This window comes from Lepus europaeus, chromosome 15 (assembly GCF_033115175.1).
Source record: "Lepus europaeus isolate LE1 chromosome 15, mLepTim1.pri, whole genome shotgun sequence".
In the NCBI taxonomy this organism is placed as follows: Eukaryota; Metazoa; Chordata; class Mammalia; order Lagomorpha; family Leporidae; genus Lepus; species Lepus europaeus.
The window spans coordinates 76,628,584-76,646,483 of record NC_084841.1 but is presented as its reverse complement, the minus strand read 5'-3'; the positions used below and the strand labels follow the sequence as shown (position 1 = coordinate 76,646,483).

At 48.8% G+C, this 17,900-nt stretch overlaps 1 protein-coding gene across 6 annotated transcripts in view; it reads left to right on the top strand.

The window, feature by feature from the left end:
* Window positions 1-17,900, top strand: part of CAST (calpastatin) — a 121,390-nt gene that overhangs the window by 28,764 nt on the left and 74,726 nt on the right. For 3 of the 6 annotated variants that reach the window (XM_062212372.1, XM_062212370.1, XM_062212371.1), the window contains exon 3: window positions 15,808-15,879. The exons of the other annotated variants lie outside the window; for them this stretch is intronic. In XM_062212372.1, the coding sequence (XP_062068356.1) occupies window positions 15,808-15,879 (72 nt within the window). The remainder of the gene's footprint in view (window positions 1-15,807; window positions 15,880-17,900) is intronic. 6 annotated transcript variants of the gene reach the window in all.

Here is a 17,900-nt window from a genome sequence, read left to right as displayed (position 1 = left end):
CAGGTGGGCTGCAGCTAACGTCACCCAGCAGGGCTCTTGCTAAAGCTGGAAAATGCAGAGGGGAGCCCAGGAGAGGATGGGTGGGGAAGGTTTAGTTGAACAGAGCTCAGAGGAGCCTGCCTAGAGCTGTGGCAACAAGACAGTGTGTGTCAGTGTGACCCAGCCGCTGCACGTGGCATGGATCTCTTGCATTGTTTGGTTCTATTCTCTGCTCATTGTTCGTAGGACATGGGAGTTGTTTAGTTTAAGCACATCAAATAAGACAAGCATTACCCGAGGGGACTCAGGAGTGGCTTCTACAAAGCCACCTGTCAGGCCTGCAGGCATCCTGGTTGGCTCGGGACAGTAACATCGGCCACCCTGGACACTCCCTTTTACAAGCTCTGATTCCTGAGTACGTTCCAGGAACCTCTCTCTGAAACCTGAGACCCATGGTACAGTTTTGAAAAACTGCCTTTCTCTGTCGGAAGCTGAAAGCTGAAACGATCCATTCACATCCCCGTTCTGGTTTCGCTTAGTACCTGTTACACAGATTGCGTCCATGAATGTAATTTTGTGACTGGCTTTTGTTCCTGCTCCCTTTCCTAGAAAGGTCTGAGGCCGTGTGGTTATTTCACTAAATAGTATAATGGAAAGCTGAATGAGTAATAAATCTAAAAGATGCTGAGGACTGGAGCAGGCATTTGCCCTAGTGGTTAAGAAACTGGTTAAGACACCCGTGTCTGGGGCCAGTATGGTAGCGTAGCAGATAAAGTCGCCACCTGCAATGTTGATGTCCCATATAAGTGCCCAGTTCGAGTCCTGGCTGCTCCACATCCAATCCTGCTTCCTGCTAATGGCCTGGAAAAAGCAGTGGAAGATTTGCCCAAGTGCTTGGGCCCCTGCCACCCATGTGGGAGGCCCAGATGAAGCTACTGGCTCCTGGCTTTAGCTTTGCTCAGCTCTGGCTATTGCAGCCATCTGGGGAGTGAACCAGCCAATGGAAGATTCTCTCTCTCTCTCTCTCTCTCTCTCTCTCTCTCTCTCTCTCCTTGTCTCTCTATAACTCTGCCTTTCAAATAAATAAGTCTAAAAAAAAAAAAAAAACCAAAACACCACGACACCCATGTCCCATATTGGAGTCCTGAGTTTGATTCCTGGCTCTGCTTTTCATTCAAGAGTCCTGCTGATGCCCACTCTGAGAAGCAGGAGATGGCTCAAGTAGTTGGGTCCCTTCTACCCACGTGGGAGACTCAGGTTGAGTTGTAGGCATTTGGGGAATGCACCGGTGTGTGGGCATTCTTTCTTTCATCCCCCTCCCCTCCCCGACCCGACCCTCCCCTCTTCTCTCCCTCTCCTTTTTCCTCTCTCAAATATAATTTTTAAAAAATGAAAAATGAAGGGTGGGTGGTGTTGTACAGTGGGTTAAGCCACTGCTTGGGATGCCCACATCCCATGTTGGAGTGCCTGGTATCGAGTCCTGGTTCCTCCGTTTTGATCCATGGCACTGCTAATGCACCTGGAAGCAGCAGGTGGTGATTCAAGTACTCAAGTCCCTGCCACCAGCATGGGAGACCTGGATGGAGCTCCTGGCTCCTGGGTTCATGTTGGACCAGCCCATGTGGCCATTTGGGGAGTCAACCAACAGATGGAAGACTCTCTCTCTCTCTCTCTCTCTCTCTCTCTCTCTCTCTCATTTTCTTTCTCTGAGAGCCTTTAAAATAAATAAACAAATAAATAAGTCTTCAAAAAAAAAAAATGAAGAGGGTTGTCACTACAAACTACTAAAAACAGAAGTAGCTGAAGTACTTGTTGGAAATGATACAGTCGTAGCTGTCTGAATGTTAAACCTAGGGTTCAGGAGACACCCAGTGGTTAAAAGCAGGTAATTCCTTGCCAAGGCACAGTGTTCAACAGATACGGGAAAAAATACTTCCTGCCTTTGCAGTAGTAACATGCTGACTTTGTCTGAATGAGCATGTGTTAGGGGTGATGTTTTGAGAAGAGGTTTGATTTTGACTTTGTGTATAAATTTTCTCTGAGTAATTAAAAACTTACAATTATAAAATTGGAAGTGTTAGAAATATTAGCAAAGATTTCCTTTCCTGAAAATATAAATGAGAGGCAAGCCCTGTAGCACAAGACATTTAAGCCACAATTTGGGACACCCACATCCCATGTTGGAGTGCTGGTTCGATTCCAAGCTAGCATTCCAGGTTCCTGCCAGGGTACCTGCTGGGAGGCAGCACTTGGGTCACCCACATGAGAGGCCCGGATGGAGTTCCAGTCTCCTGCCCTCTGGGGAGTGAACTAGCAGATGGGAGATCTCTATGTCTCTTTCTGTTGTTCTGCCTTTCAAATAAATAAACATTTTAAAAATGATATTTAGAAATATGAAATACGTGACAAAGTCACAAATATAAAAAACTTCTTGCCCCGAAATCTCAATTGTAGGAATTTGTTTTCCATACATAATCAGGTGTGCTTGGTGACTTCTTTATGTGAATATATATCATAGCTTTATTTATAGCAATCATATTAACATACTAAAGGAGAAACACGTGCAGAGTGAATTGGTGGGATTGCTGCACAGATGTAGTGGCTAAGGCATCTTTACCGTGCTTTGAAGACTGTTTAATGACAGAGGACGATGTCTTTTCTTAGCCTAAAAGAAGAGCTGAAAGAGCTGCAGTTCCTCTGTGTTCCACACCTATAATAAGTTATGCAAAATTCTGCATGATCATAGAAAAAATTTGGCTAGATCTTAAGCCATTTACATTTCTTCTTTCTACTTTGTTTTCATCCTAAATGTGTGTTTTTAACCCAGAGGATAAAGAACAGTAAGTAGCACAGATAAGTAAAGAATAAGACAAGGAAGTGTTTTAGCAGTGATCAGAGCTAAAGCCATGATCTTAAATAGAAATACGTTGTACACCTGCGCCTTTTCACCTTGGCGCCTACGTGGTACTTCCAGAGCAAGGTTGCTGCTGTATACATGTGTGTGTGGGTGTGTGTGTGTGTGCATGCACACGTGTGTGTTGTATGCACACATGATTGTGTTTGAGTCAAAGAGCATCTTTTCCATATGACCAGAGAATAAGGATTTAAGCAAAAAGACTGCTTGGAAGACAAGAATTCCCAAGTATTTTTAACGCCTGGGTCCTTTTGAAAGCTGATAAAAACTGTGATCTGTGCTCTTAAAATGACATGTGCATATGAATACAAAAATGTGCCCACCTCAAAATGCAACTTGCAGTCTAAGGAGATTTGTAGATACACACCGAGTGCACACAGCAGGGCACTCTGCTCAAGTGGGGATGTTTAGGTGGCGTCATCTAGTGGTATTTTCCTAGCTGGCTTGTTGCTGTCTGACATTCCACTGTTCGCGACTGCCTGAAGTTACGTGTTGCCTTCCTCTGGGTCTTGTTTTGAGTGGTGCATACTCCTGGGAGGGATAATGTGTTAATAATTGATGCCTTCATGGCAGTCATTTGGCAGGAAGGGTAGAGAATTATGTCGGCACTGTTCTACAGATTTGGAGAAGGTAGTAGAGAGCTAGAGATCACTTGATAATAGCTAACATCGGGGCATTGTATACACAGGCACATGCACGTGCCCACTCAGACACATGCCCCCTAAAGCCAGCCTATTGTTCTGACGGGAAAGCTGAGGCACAGCCTGATTAAATACGCTGTGCAGTAGTGATCATAATAATCTGTCCAACGTCACACAGTTACTGCGTGGTGGAGCCTGGAATTGGTCCGTCTTTCCAGAGTCTGCGCTCCCAGCCAGGAATTCTTAGACTCCAGAGGCCAACTGCACAGGCTTCCTTGGCCCTGTCGTCAGTTCCTGCCATCACTTCTCCACCTCTTCACGTCCCTCCTTCCTCCCCGTGTCGCAGCCTCTTTCCATTCAAGAAGCTCCTGCTTCAAGTTCGGTCATTTCCCATTCAGGTTTTCTAGGTGCAGCCGGGCCCTCCTTGCAGGGGGAAATGGAGAGGGGGCTCAGCCAGTGCAGGGCAGTGCCAGGCATCGTCCCGACTCCCACCCAGTGCAGCTCCCTCAGGAGTCATGAGCTGGACCTCGAGGACATCACCTGCAGGGTTGGGGGCTCCGAGGTCCCAGGAACCACAAGACTCGCTGGATTGCGCTCCCACAGTGCATGTCAGAAGGGCCATTGCGCATGGGCCATCTCGTCTCCATCGGTGGGGTTCTGTGCAGTGTTGTGAGTTACTCACTAGACTGATGTATCAGGACTTCCTGGAGCCAACGTTATCTTCTCTATCAGCTGCCTTTGTCTTTGTCTATGCGTCTACCTCTTTTGGAAATAGAAGCAACCGCGCTTATGGGTGGATGACATTAGTAAATAAGAGTCCCGGTTTTATCATTGCTAGTGTTGGGAAGTCTGCCCACCCCATGAAAGTCTTTTTCTAGATTCTATTTTCAAGTAAAGCATCACTTTTCCTGTGAAAACACATCACTTGGGGTCATTTTATGGGGTGATTATGATATAACATAATCAATTTATTAACAGATATGTCAAAACTTAGACACTTTAGTGGACGTTTTTAAGTGTGAAAAATACTACGTTTCATCCAGTCTGAGGCACCACAGGTTTTAAAGTGCACTGATAGGAAAACAGTAAGAAGGAATTCAAAGCTGCCAATTAAACCCTGACCAGAGTTTCCTTATATTGACTTTAAGATGCACTTTTTTGCAAGAGGTGTGAAAGGGGCAGGAGAATGGTGACTTCAGTAGCATTCAGTCATCTCTTAAAGATGCCATTAGGATCTGTTCATTTGATCACTGCTCGTAACCCTTGCCTATTTTCTTTTTCTTTTCTTTTTTTTTTTTTTTTTTTGACAGGCAGAGTGGACAGTGAGAGAGAGAGAGACAGAGAGAAAGGTCTTCCTTTTCCGTTGGTTCACCCTCCAATGGCCACCGCAGCCAGAGTGCTGCAGCCGGCGCATTGCGCTGATCCGAAGCCAAGAGCCAGGTGCTTCTCCTGATCTCCCATGCAGGTGCAGGGCCCAAGTCCTTGGGCCGTCCTCCACTGCACTGCTGGGCCTCAGCAGAGAGCTGGCCTGGAAGAGGGGCAACTGGGACAGAATCCGGCGCCCCGACCGGGACTAGAACCTGGTGTGCCGGCGCCGCAGGCGGAGGATTAGCCTAGTGAGCCATGGCGCCAGCCCCTTGCCTATTTTCCTGCTGAACCATCGTCTTTCTACTTCTTATTTGTTGGAATTTTTATTTAGTGGAGCATTAAGTCTTAGACTATAATGGCATTTAAAAATATGCTATCTCAAAAAATAATGCAAATTGAGTTTAAAAGAGATGTGTTCGATGGTTCAAATCATTTTGATTCTACTTTTGCTTTCGGAGCACAAAACAGTTTCACTTCTCCCCTCAGTTTTTTGTTTTTATCAAATCAGCATTAACTAGTTTGCTAACCTGCCCATAATTACCTGACACTCACAGTTAATTAGCTTTTGGTAGTTTAATTAACCTTCACCCACATTCAGAGGATAAATATTTGTTTTGCCTCTGAGGATGTTCAAATAATGTATGATAATTTCTGAAGCCAGCTCAACAGAGTTCCAAAAATAGATTTGAGCATGCCAGCTTCCAAACTGAACTCTGAGTGTTTCAATACTGGTTTAGTTTTACAATTTTCTTCCTGTGTTTTTATTTGTTTAGTAATTACTAGAGATACAGAAAAAGAGAGGAGAAAGGACTCGCATCTGCTGGCTTACTCCCCAGGCGCTTGCAGCGGCTGAGCCAAAGCATTCTAACCGGCTTCTTAGCTGCTATGCCAGAGGCTTGCCCTTGGACACGCGTTTGGATGCAGAAGCTACAAAAATCCATCACCTACAGCATCCGATCTGCAGATCCCTCATTGCAAGCTAGAGGGCGCCTCAGCCTGCTCTCTCTCTAGGACTCCTGCAGGAATATTTGCGGTTCCTTAGTGGACAAGTGGCCCCGCTCCCCGTACCATGGCTTTACTTCACTTTTGGGTGGAGAAGAGAATCTCTGGGATGGAGGGAGCAGGGACCATGACCAACTCCCGGGCCATCTTCATGGCAGGGAAAGGCACCAGTTCTTGGCTGGGGCAGGAGCAGCCACTCTCGCCCCCACAAGCAGAGGCCTTTGGAGAAGAGAAATCTGACACCCAGAAACGGCCCCTTTTCTTCATAACCAGCCCTTTCTGGGGACTTGTTGGGCTTCTTGGATTCCTGGGGTTATAGTTTGCATCAAATTTTGCAAAAAATATTTTTACCATTTTTTTTGCTCCAAATATCTTGTTTTGTCTCCTAACAGCCCAGCCTCTTCTTCGGAGGCCATGGTTACTCGTGTGTCATCCCAGAGCTCGCTAAGGCTGACCGTTTCCCTCCTGTCCATTTCTCTCTGTTTTCATTTTGGTTACTTCCTACTGCTGTGGCTACCTGTTCACCCACCTTTCCTTCTGCCGTGTCTAACCAGTTCTGAATCCCACCCAATGTATTTTTCATCCTGGCCATATATATATTTTTACCTCTAGAAATCTGGATGAGGCCTTTTTTGTGTCTTTCATAATTTCTCTTAACATACATTTTTAAAACTTTTGATTGGAATCACTGTAGAGTCCCAGGAAGTTGCAGAGAGCGTATAGGAGATTTCATGCATCTTTTATCCATTTCCCCTTGGTTCTTCTTATATGTTTGCCATACAGCATCAAAACTAGGCAATAAATGTTGGTACAACATGTGGACCTTGTTCTATGCCGTTTTGTCCTGTGCAGATTCATGGTAGTCAAGAGGCTTCTCCAAGGCCACAAGTAGCATCTTTTTTTGAACTATTTTTTCTGCACATAGAAAATTAATTTGTATTTCTTACATTCTACGTATGCCTTATATTTTTCATGAAGAGCCTGATAGACATGAGTTTTATCTCGCTGGGTGCTTGTTGGTTGTCGTTGCCACTTTAAGTTTGCTTTAGCTCTGTCCTGGGACACAGTTAAGTTACTTGGAGACAGCTTGGTCCTTTTGAGGTCTGAGGTTTGCTTTTGAGCCTTTGGCAGGACCGGCGCAGGCCTTCGGGGCTGTCTCTGGGTGGGTCTGCCTGGTGGGACAGGTCCCCTTCACAGCCCTGAGGGAGCCCCAGGGTTGGCTCCTCTGCTCCTGCAGTGCCCCGTCCCCAGACGTGAGGTTCCTCACGGGCGAGCACACGCAGCCCTCTGGTCTCTGGTGCTGTGCTGGGAGCTCCAGCCGCCATCTTGCAGAACCCCAGCTCCGTCTCTTCGTCCCAGAGAGACCAAGGCCTCTGCCTGCATCTCATTCCTGCAGCCTGCATCTCGTTTCTGCACTGTACCGATGGTTTGTTTCCCTCTCGGGAGCACTGTCCTGTGCACCTGCTCACCCGGGATCCAGCAACCACTCTTTCATATAATTTTTCAGGGTGGTTTATTTTTTTTAATTTTTATTTATTTATTTATTGACAGGCAGAGTGGACAGTGAGAGAGACAGAGAGAAAGGTCCTCCTTTGCCGTTGGTTCACCCTCCAATGGCCGCCCTGGCCGGCGCGCTATGGCCGGCGCACCGTGCCGATCCGAAGCCAGGAGCCAGGTGCTTCTCCTGGTCTCCCATGGGGTGCAGAGCCCAAGCACTTGGGCCATCCTCCACTGCCTTCCCAGGCCATAGCAGAGAGCTGGCCTGGAAGAGGGGCAACCGGGACAGAATCCAGCGCCCCAACCGGGACTAGAACCTGGTGTGCCGGCACCGCTAGGCGGAGGATTAGCCTGTTGAGCCACGGCGCCGGCTCAGGGTGGTTTATTTTTAAGGTTGTCTCAAGCAAGAACGTGTCTCCCTTTTGAATCTAGATTTCCTTACATAGGAGCTTCATCAACATAAAAGGGAAAAGCGCTCCTGGGGAGAGGAGGGCGTGGCCCTGTTTATAAACCAGCCTTCCTTTGCTCAGGTGCTGTGTGAGCCTGGTTCAGGAGCCGGCTTGTCTTGGCTTCTCTGAGTTCCAGTGTTCTCCAGGTGTTCTGCAGACGTTTCAACGTGCAGCAAACACCGTGGATGCCATGTGGGCAATGCCAGCTGCTCAGAGCAGTTCTTGTGTCTCTCAGGAGATGCACAAAGGTCAGGCCTGTGCCCACAGGTACTGATAGTCTGAAGGACCCTTGCCCACCCGCCTCCCCCTTTCCATCCCCCATCAACACGCACCCGTGTGACAGTGTAGGCACCTGTGGGACTTGCCAGAGGGGCCTGTGGCTTTGATGCCGGACAGGGAAGCCCCGTTCCTGAGGGAGGCCTTTTAGCAGTAAACCTATGCTCCAGGTGTCATAGTATGTCAGAGTAGTGACTGTGGGCAGAGGCATAACATTTCGAATTTTATGTAGGAGCCTATGCTGTGGTGCAGTGGGTAAAGCTGCTGCCTGCAGGGCTGGCAGCCCATATGGGCGCTGGTTTGAGTCCCGGCTGCTCCACTTCCGATCCAGCTCTCTGCTATGGCCTGGGAAAGCAATAGAAGATGGCCCAACTCCTTGGGCTCCTGCACCCGTGTGGGAGACCCAGAGGAAGCTTCTGGCTCCTGGCTTCGGATCTGCGCAGCTCCAGCCATTGCGGCCAATTGGGGAGTGAACCAGCGGATGGAAGACCTCTCTTTCTCTCTGCCTATCCTTCTCTGTGTAACTCTGACTTTCAAGTAAATAAATAAATCTTTATAAAAAAAAAAAAAAAGAAAAGAATTTTATATAGCCCCCAGAGCTCGCCCATGTTCCCACCACTCTATAGCTGGGTACTCAGAAGAGTTATAGCTCAGGATGGAAAAAATGTCCTAACTTGTGTAGGAAGAAAGAACAATTTCTTCCTACTACGCATTCACACCCAACAGAAAATACTTTTTTTTCCTTTTAAGTTGTGTTTATTTGAATGACAGAGTGACAGAAAGAAGGGGGGAGACAGAGAGAGAGAGAGAGAGAGAGAGATCTTCCATCCGCTGGTTCACTCCCCAAATGGCCACAATGGCCAGGCTGGGCCAGGTCTTGAAGCCAGGAGCCAGGAACATCATCCAGGTCTCCCATATGGATAGCAGGGGCCCAAGCACTTGGGCCATCTTCTGCTGCTTTCCCAGGCCATAGCAGGGAGCTGGATTGGAAGCAGAGCAGGACCCTAACTGGTGCTTTGATGTGGAATGCCAGTGTCACAGGCGGTGGCTTAAGCTACTGCCCCACAATGCCGGTCCCCACAGAGTGAAACGTAAGGGGATTTCTCCCACAGGAGGCAAGTCTCCATTTCTCAGCAGACACCAAGGGGGTGTCCTGTGATGCCCTTCACTTCGGACACTTAGAGACGTAGTGCAGACCCTGCCCACCTCAGATGTCAGTCCCAGGCCCCGTGTGGTCCCCGTGCTTCTGACCAACCAGCTGTGACTCAGGATCCCACGACCCCTCCTGGGGTCTGCTCATTTGTTCGAGCAGTTCACAGACCTCTTGGAACCTCTGATTGGTGCTGAGGGTTAGCGGGGAGCCACCAGAGGAGGCGGTCCACAGGGCACGGTGTGCGGGGCTCTGTCCCTGTGGAGCTGGGATGTCCCCTCCCCGCCCCACACACACCTGGATGTGTTCACGTGCCAGGAAGCTCTCCGAACACTGCTTTGGGGATTTTCATGGAGGCTTCATCACGTAGGCGCGATCATTTCTTAACTCAATGTCCTATTGCTTTCTCTTCTCCAGAGAATGGGAGGTAGAGTGGAAAGCACCAAGCTTCTTATCAGGGTGCGGTCTTTCTAGAGCCGTCCAGGAGTTGCCTCGTGAGGACATGAGATGCTCCTGTCACCCAGGAAATTCCAAAGTACTTAGGATCTCTGTGTCAGAAACCAGGGTCAGCCTGCGTCGTGGCACAATAGGCTTATCCTCTGCCTGCGGCGCCAGCACACCCACACCAGGTTCTTTTTTTTTTTTTTTTTTTTGACAGGCAGAGTGGACAGTGAGAGAGAGACAGAGAGAAAGGTCTTCCTTTTGCCGTTGGTTCACCCTCCAATGGCCGCCGCGGTAGCACGCTGCGGCCGGCGCACCGCGCTGATCCAATGGCAGGAGCCAGGTGCTTCTCCTGGTCTCCCATGGGGTGCAGGGCCCAAGGACTTGGGCCATCCTCCACTGCACTCCCTGGCCACAGCAGAGAGCTGGCCTGGAAGAGGGGCAACCGGGACAGGATCGGTGCCCCGGCTGGGACTAGAACCCGGTGTGCCGGCGCCGCAAGGTGGAGGATTAGCTTAGTGAGCCGTGGCGCCGGCCTTTTTTTTTTTTTTTTTTTTTTTTTTTTTGACAGGCAGAGTGGACAGTGAGAGAGAGACAGAGAGAAAGGTGCACACCAGGTTCTTGTCCCGGTCGGGGCTCCGGATTCTATCCTGGTTGCCCCTCTTCCTGTCCAGCTCTCTGCTGTGGCCCGGGAGTGCAGTGGAGGATGGCCCAAGTGCTTGGGCCCTGCACCCGCATGGAAGACGTACCTGGCTCCTGGCTTCAGATTGGTGCAGTGCACCGGCTTCAGCGGCCACTGAGGGCTGAACCAACGGAAAAAAGGAAGACCTTTCTGTCTCTCTCTCTCACTGTCCATTCTGCCTGTCAAAAAAAGAAAAGAAAAAAAAAAAAAAAAGAAAGAAAGAAACCAGGGTCAAAGACCAAGTAGAGAGCAAAAGATTCCCCCAGGAATTTAGAGGTTGCCCAGGAAATTAGCGCTTTGAGGAGTTCTGAGCCAGGGACCTAGGGCAGAGACCATATATGTATTTCTTTTAAAAAATGACTTATGTATTCATTGGGAAGGCAGAATGACAGAGAAGAAGAGGGAGAGATGTGGGGAGGGGCAAAAAGAGAGAGGGAGAGTGAGGGAGAGCGCTTCCATGTACTGGTTCACTCCCCCAGATGTCCCCAGTAGCTAGGTGTGGACCACACTGAACCCAGAAGCCAAGAACTCCATCCGGGTCTCCCGCATGGGTGACAGGGGTCCATGTACTCAGGCCATCATCCGCTGCCTTCCTAGGTGCATTAACAGGGATTTGGATAGAAGTGAACTGGCTGGGACTCAAACCAGCGCTCCAATATGGGATGCCAGTGTTACAGGGAGCAGCTTAACATGCTGTGCTAAAATACCAGCCCTGGTAGTTCTTATCACATCACAATGTGACACAGGTTAAAGACTGCTCCGATCCAGCCCGACAAAACGTCAAAGCACATTTCCAAATGATCCGACTGCTTCCAGGTCACATCAGGGTGTCCCAGTATTAGAATCCTGGGCTGATCCTAAGGCAAAATCACCTTAGGATATCACTGTTGGGATATTCTCTGGTGATATAAAAGCTGCAGAACATTTTCAGCCTTGTCTTGACTTAGACCCACTGAGTTGCTTTGAAGCAAGGGTGGAGTGCTGGGCTGTTCCATTCTTAGTTCAAGGACTTTGTCATCGTCTTGTTTACCAGTAGGGTTACTTGTATTATTCAGATGGAAAGTTGGTGTTTAGAGTTCATACTCTTGCCTGCGTTCTCCTAGCTGGCATTTGATGGGCCAGGATTTTTGCCTTATGTACCGAAGGGCAGGTGGGGGTGGGCATTTAGCTTAGTGGTTCAGATGCCCTTGGCCCAGCAGAGAGCCTGGGTTCAGTCCCCAGCTCCAGCTCCTGACTCCAGCTTCCTGCCAATGCAGACTGTGGGAGGCAGAGTGCTGGCCTAAGTAACTGGGCCCCTGCCTTGGATGACCTGGAGTTCCTGGTTCCCGGGGGCTGTTGCAGGCATTTGGGGAGTGAGCCAGTGGATGGCTGCTTTCTTCTCCCTCTGTCTTCCTGCCTCTCAAATACATTTGTTAAAATTGTGTCTCATTTTCCTATCATCGCCAAGTCTTGGGCATCACTCAGGAGGCCTCTCCTGAGATTTGAGGTGACAATGACAATGCCTGGCTCTTAGGATTTCGCTGTAATATTGTAAACAGCATTGAAGACCATTTCTGGCTCATTGAGAAGTTTTTATTAGGAACTCCAGGAGACATGCCAAAAAGGCACACAGTTCATTCTTTTCATGCCGTCCTGCAGCCTCTGATCTGCGCATGCTGCCTTGGGCTGCCCCGCTAGAGCGTGAAGTGTCTCTTTCCTGGTCTCTCGGCTGGAAAACGCTGAGCCACTTTGGAGGTGAGAGGGCCACTTCCGGGAGCGGACGTGGCCTCCCCGTCCATGGCAACAGGACTCCTGCCCTGTGCAGTCGGGTGTTTTCCCTAAGCAGGAGGGTTTTTGCAGTGCCCCTGGGCCTCGACCACACTCGGCGTCCTGGAGTTCGCATCCAGCAGAGGCAAACAGGGCATGGAGATTCTGACCCTGCGGGTTGTAAGGATGAGGCCCCGTGACGTCAGAACTGTGAGGAGCTAAGATGACTCAGCCAGGCCTGAGAATAGATGCACAGGTGAGTGATAGCATGTTCTCCACAGTGAACTTTGTACAACTTGAGTTCAGGAAGTGCTCGCACGTGTTAGAAGGAGCGTGGTTGGTTGGGAAGGAAAGATCGCTCAATGGCTTTGGGCCGAAGGATTTATGGGAAAGAAAGTGACTGAGCTCACAACTGGAGTTTATCGTGGGACTAGCATTCTCATCGAATGCCGTCACCTTTTACTTTAGAGATGGTGGCATATGTGTGGCTAGGACAGCAGCAGGATCGTACACACAAGGCGCTTGCTTGGGGAGTTTTTTCTGAGCAGGTGGGTTCTGCTCCATCTGAGGGCAGATCCAGCCCTGTCACTAGTTGGTGAGCGTGCAGACCTAGCCAGGTGAGAGATGTGCGAGCACAGGGCAGGGTTTCTGAGGACAGATGCTGATGGCAAGGACATGGAGTGAACAGTACATCCACAAAACCAAGCGCAAGGTGACGTGAAGCCAGAGCTTGGAGAGCTCTGCCCTTGGAGGCCATGGCGGACTCACCGGGGCCAGGCGGCGTGCAGAGAAGACCGAACCTAGAAAAACTCTCAGCCCCAGACACACCTGGCGTCAGGGCCATCCTGAACCCGAGTCACTCGGGACAGTGTCTTATACCCACATCCCATCTGCCTGTGACCACCTTTGCTCCATTGCTCCTCCAGCATGCCACACCCAGATTGCTACAGATGGCACCTGAGAACCAGGAAATCCTGCCAAGGCCTCTGAGCCCCCTAGATACCACTTTATAGAAATGTGTGCACCTTGGGGCCGGCTCCGTGGTGCACTAGGTTAATCCTCCGCCTGCGGTGCCAGCATCCCATATGGGTGCCGGTTCTAGTCTCGGCTGCTCCTCTTCTGATCCAGCTCTCTGCTGTGGCCTGGGGTAGCAGTAGAAGATGGCCCAAGTGCTTGGGCTCCTGCATCCACATGGGGGATATGGAGGAAGCTCCTGGCTCTTGGCTCCTGGCTTTGGATCAGTGCAGCTCCAGCCATTGAGGCCACTTGGGGGGTGAACCAATGGAAGGAAGACCTTTCTCCCTGTCTCTCTCTCACACTCTGTAACTCTGCCTGTCAAATAAATAAATAAAATTTTTAAAAAAAGAAAAAAAAAATGTGTGCACTTTGGGGATTTTTCTTCAAGCACTCTGAGTACCATCCACCTGTGGACACATAAAAAATTAGGCTTTGAGGCCAGCCAGCAAGGTTTGTTTGCTTTTTTTTTTTTTTTTTTTAAGATTTATTTTATTTGAAAGACTGAGTTAGAGAGAGAGGGAGAGAGACAGAGAGAAGGAGGGAGAGAGATCGTCCATCCCTGGTTCAGTCCCCCAAATGGCCATAGCAGCAGAAGCTTGGCTGATCCAAAGCCAGGAGCCAGGAGCTTCTTCTGAGTCTCCCACATGGGTGCAAGGGTCCAAGTACGTGGGCCATCTTCCACTGCTTTCCAAGGCACATTGGCAGGGAGCTGGACTAGAAGTGGACCAGCCAGGACTCAAACCAGCGCTGCAGGCAGCGTCTTTACCCACTACCCCACAGGGCCGGTCCCACAAGCGGGGTTTTGATTTCTCTGCTGGCTAAGGCAGCATTGACCCTGAAGAGAAGGAGGACCAGCTCACACTTCTGTGGCACACATTTTCCAGAATTATGTGGCTGAATATGTCTTTTGAATGTTAAAAACAGCTAATCCAAATTATTCTCAGCTATACCCCCACAGTTTTTCACGGTGTGGGCAGAGCACTTTAATGTATTTTGTATCAGCTCAGTAATTGAATATCATCCCCTGTGTATTCCGTGTTTATAGCACAGTGTTCATATTTTATAAACCTTGCAGCAGAATCTCACCATTCTACATGACAGAGCTTTAGAGCTCCCATGTGACACGTTTTATTGGAATGTAAGTATAACGCATGTAGGACGTGACATTCTTGTTAAGAAAGCAATTGTGAATTTTATCTTTCTCTTTCTCCTCTCATTTATTGTCTTATTCTCAGTTAAAATAGTTTATATGACAAAATTTAAAAAAAAGGCTAAGGAGGAGTATCTTTAAGATCACTTTTACCCCATTAGCATAAAATAACTCCATATGAACCTCAGAAATCATCCTGTACATGTGATTTTATAACCTGGATTTTCTTTATATAAAATATGACTAATGTTTTCATGTAATGAATGTCCTTCTTTTTTTATATATATTTTTTAATTTATTTATTGGACAAGTAGAGTTATAGACAGTGAGAGAGAGAGAGACAGAGAAAGGTCTTCCTCCCGTTGGTTCACCTCCCTAAATGGCTGCTACGGCCAGTGTGCTGCTCTGATCCGAAGCCAGGAGCCAGGCTCCTCCTCCTGGTCTCCCATGCAGGTGCAGGGCCCAAGGACTTGAGGCATCCTCCACTGCCCTCCCAGGCCACAGCAGAGAGCTGGACTGGAAGAGGAGCAACCGGGACTAGAACCCGGCACCCATATGGATGCCGGCACCACAGGCGGAGGATTAGCCAAGTGAGCCATGGCGCCAGCCCCGTGAATGTCCTTCTAAAACACGATTTTGAGTAGCCACGTGATGGTTCACTCAGTAGCTGTGCAGTAGCGTAGCCCCTGTGACGGGAGGCAGTGGAGGAAGACAAGGAACAGACTGGAGCACACCCCTGCCTCGTGCTAGCCGTGACCATGGTCAAGCCACCTATTCTATTCCCCAATCCCTTCACCCATCAAATGTAGACAATAATAGTAATAGCTTCCTGGAGCTTAATGCGAAAATTAAGTAAGTTACTACACATGTGGTACTTAAAACACCCAGGAACTTAAAATAATGGGCCCATATATCTTATTCTACGTGGGACCATTCTTATCCTATTGTCATCTGTGATCCTTTACATCATAAGATACCTTTACATCATAAGTACTCAATAATCCCTGATTATCACTACGTATATTGTTTGCATCTTTTTGATATTAGCACTGTGACGAATATCGTTGAAAGAAAAGCCGTTTGCTCCTCTTATTGTTTCTGGAAGATCAGTTGTTACAGGTGACCCCGAATGCTAAATGGGCCTCCGTAGAGGTTGTAGCGTTGTCCACACACGGCAGCCATGCCACATTCAGTGATTGGCTTCTGGAAGTGCATGATGGGGAGAAGTGACCACTGCCCCCTGGGGGATTTTTGTAGTTCTCCCACATCATTGATACCGAGCAGCTGGAATTTGTTCAACGTACTCTTCCTTTTCAGTAGCTCTGTAGGCTTCAGGCAACGTTGTGAGAAGTTAGACGCCTGCTTACTTGGGGCGTGTTTGGCATATTTGTGGGAGCTTTGCTTGAGAAGATGCTTATGTTGATGTGAGCATTTGCACTTGGCTCTCTTGTTAAGGTGTTGTCCCTCATCAAAACTCATGTGTTCTGTTTTCAAGAAAAAGGCGGCCAGCCTCGGGAGCGGTCAGTCTTCCAGAACCAGCACTGGTGGAGCAGTCCCAGCGGCCAAGGTCAGTCACTTCCCAAGCAGGGAGAGACCCCTGCTCTTCCTCCTGGCACACAGGCCTGGGTGTCACCGCGAGCTTTGGGGACAAAGTCGCCTTTCTCTGATGGAGGAGAGGATGCGATTTCTTAACAATGGTTTGAGGGATTTCAAACACAGTAAAGCCATTTGTGTTACCATTCTTCCTGGCACATAATAAGGGCTCAATAAATGTTATTGTGAAGTATCTATCAAAAACACTGGACGTTTGCACATTCTGTGAGTAGAAATGCGGTCATCTTGCTTCTTTGGAAAACGTTTCAGACACCCCTCCTGAGTATTAACCAGGGCAAAGGTCTCTGCTAAGTTCTCTGTGTAATTGTCTTGTGCAAGGCCTCCAAAGCCTTCTTGTCATTATTCCTTTTATAGCTGAAGAAACTGGGGCTCGGAGAGGCTGGGTAACCCTGGCACGCCCACAGAGCCGGCACGATGGAGGTGGGATTCAAACCCAGCTTGCACGGTCATGCAGGCTCCTTAATGTTGCAGAGTCTCATCCGTTAAATGAGTGGTGGATTTTTTTTTTTTTTGGTAATATAGCACTTTTAAGCTTTGCAACTCATAAAGATCTCTAAAATGTCACCTTTCAAAACAAGAAGTTGTAATTTTAAGTAGTAGTTTTTCATTTTTTAAAAAATTGTTAATTTTATTTGAAAGAGGGAGATTTTTCATTTGCTGGTTCACCCCCCAAATGCTGCAGTCACTGGAGCTGGGCCAGATCGGAGCTAGGAGCCTGGAACTCACCCTGGGCCTCCCCTGTTGATGGGGAACCATCATCTGCTGCCTCCCGGGATACACATTAGCAGGAGGCTCGAACTGGAATGAGAGTCGGGACTCAAACCCAGGCGCTGTGACAGAGGACATGGGTGTCCCAAGCCACATTTAACCACGGTGCCAAAAGCCCCCCCATCGGCTCATAGTGTTTTTCCTTCTGAAGCAGTGCTTATCCTGTGGAAGTCGGAGGACGTTTTCATGTACTTGGATGTCACTCACTTGAAGGGTTAATGTTTTAGTGCCTCCCAGAGCTCCACCTGCTCTCCACGCCCCTAATGGTGCTAAAACCTAGAGTAAGCTGAGACGTGAGAAGAGGCTGGGCTCTGAGGCTGGGCTGCGCACAGCAGCACCGTCCTAACTGAAGGCCTGCGAGTGTGTGTCAGACGCCTCTCAGCTCTCCCTTCCAGGGCCAGCCTTGTGGCCCAGGGCCGTTAGCCACCACTTGCAACTCCAGCATCCCATATCCCAGCTGCTCCGCTTGCCATCCGGCTTCCTGCTATTGCAATGACACAAGTACTTGGGCCCCTACCACCCCTGTGGGAGGCCTGGATGGAGTGCGAGGCTCCTGACTTCTGCCTGGTTCTGACCTGACTGTTGCGGCCAAGTGGGCAGTGAACCAGCGGATGGAAGATAGTGCGCATGCTCTCGCTCTCTCTCTCTCCTGTATTCTTTCAAATAAATAAATAAATCTTTAACAACAACAAAAACAAAAACCATTTCCCCCTTCTATCAATCAGTCAAAGGGTAAAAATTAGTGAAAGACGATGAAGTTTAAACCCAGAGAGTGAATTCATACTTGGGAGCCACAAACAATAGTAAGTGAGGTCTGCCCGTCACCATGGGTGCTGTCGGGGAGCCTGCAGCTGTACGCTCACCCAGACTGTGGCAGTCAGAGCCTGTCTGAGTCTCCTCTCTGCCACTTGTGGAGCCTCGGCTTCTGAATGAGGGTACGGCTTCCCTTCTCAGAACTGCTGAGAAGTTTACATGAAGTAAGACATAGAACACTTTCCCGTGGGCCTGGCAGGTGGGAGGTGCTGGGAACCTGTATCTCTTCTGGGACTTTTCTTACTGGTTCTCCCATTCTGTTTTTTTGTTTCTTTCTTTAAGATTTATTTGAAAGGCAGTTATAGACAGAGATGGAGAGACAGAGAGATCTTCCAACTACTGGTTCACTTCCCGAATGGCAGCATCTGTAACAGCCAGAGCTAGCCCAGGCCA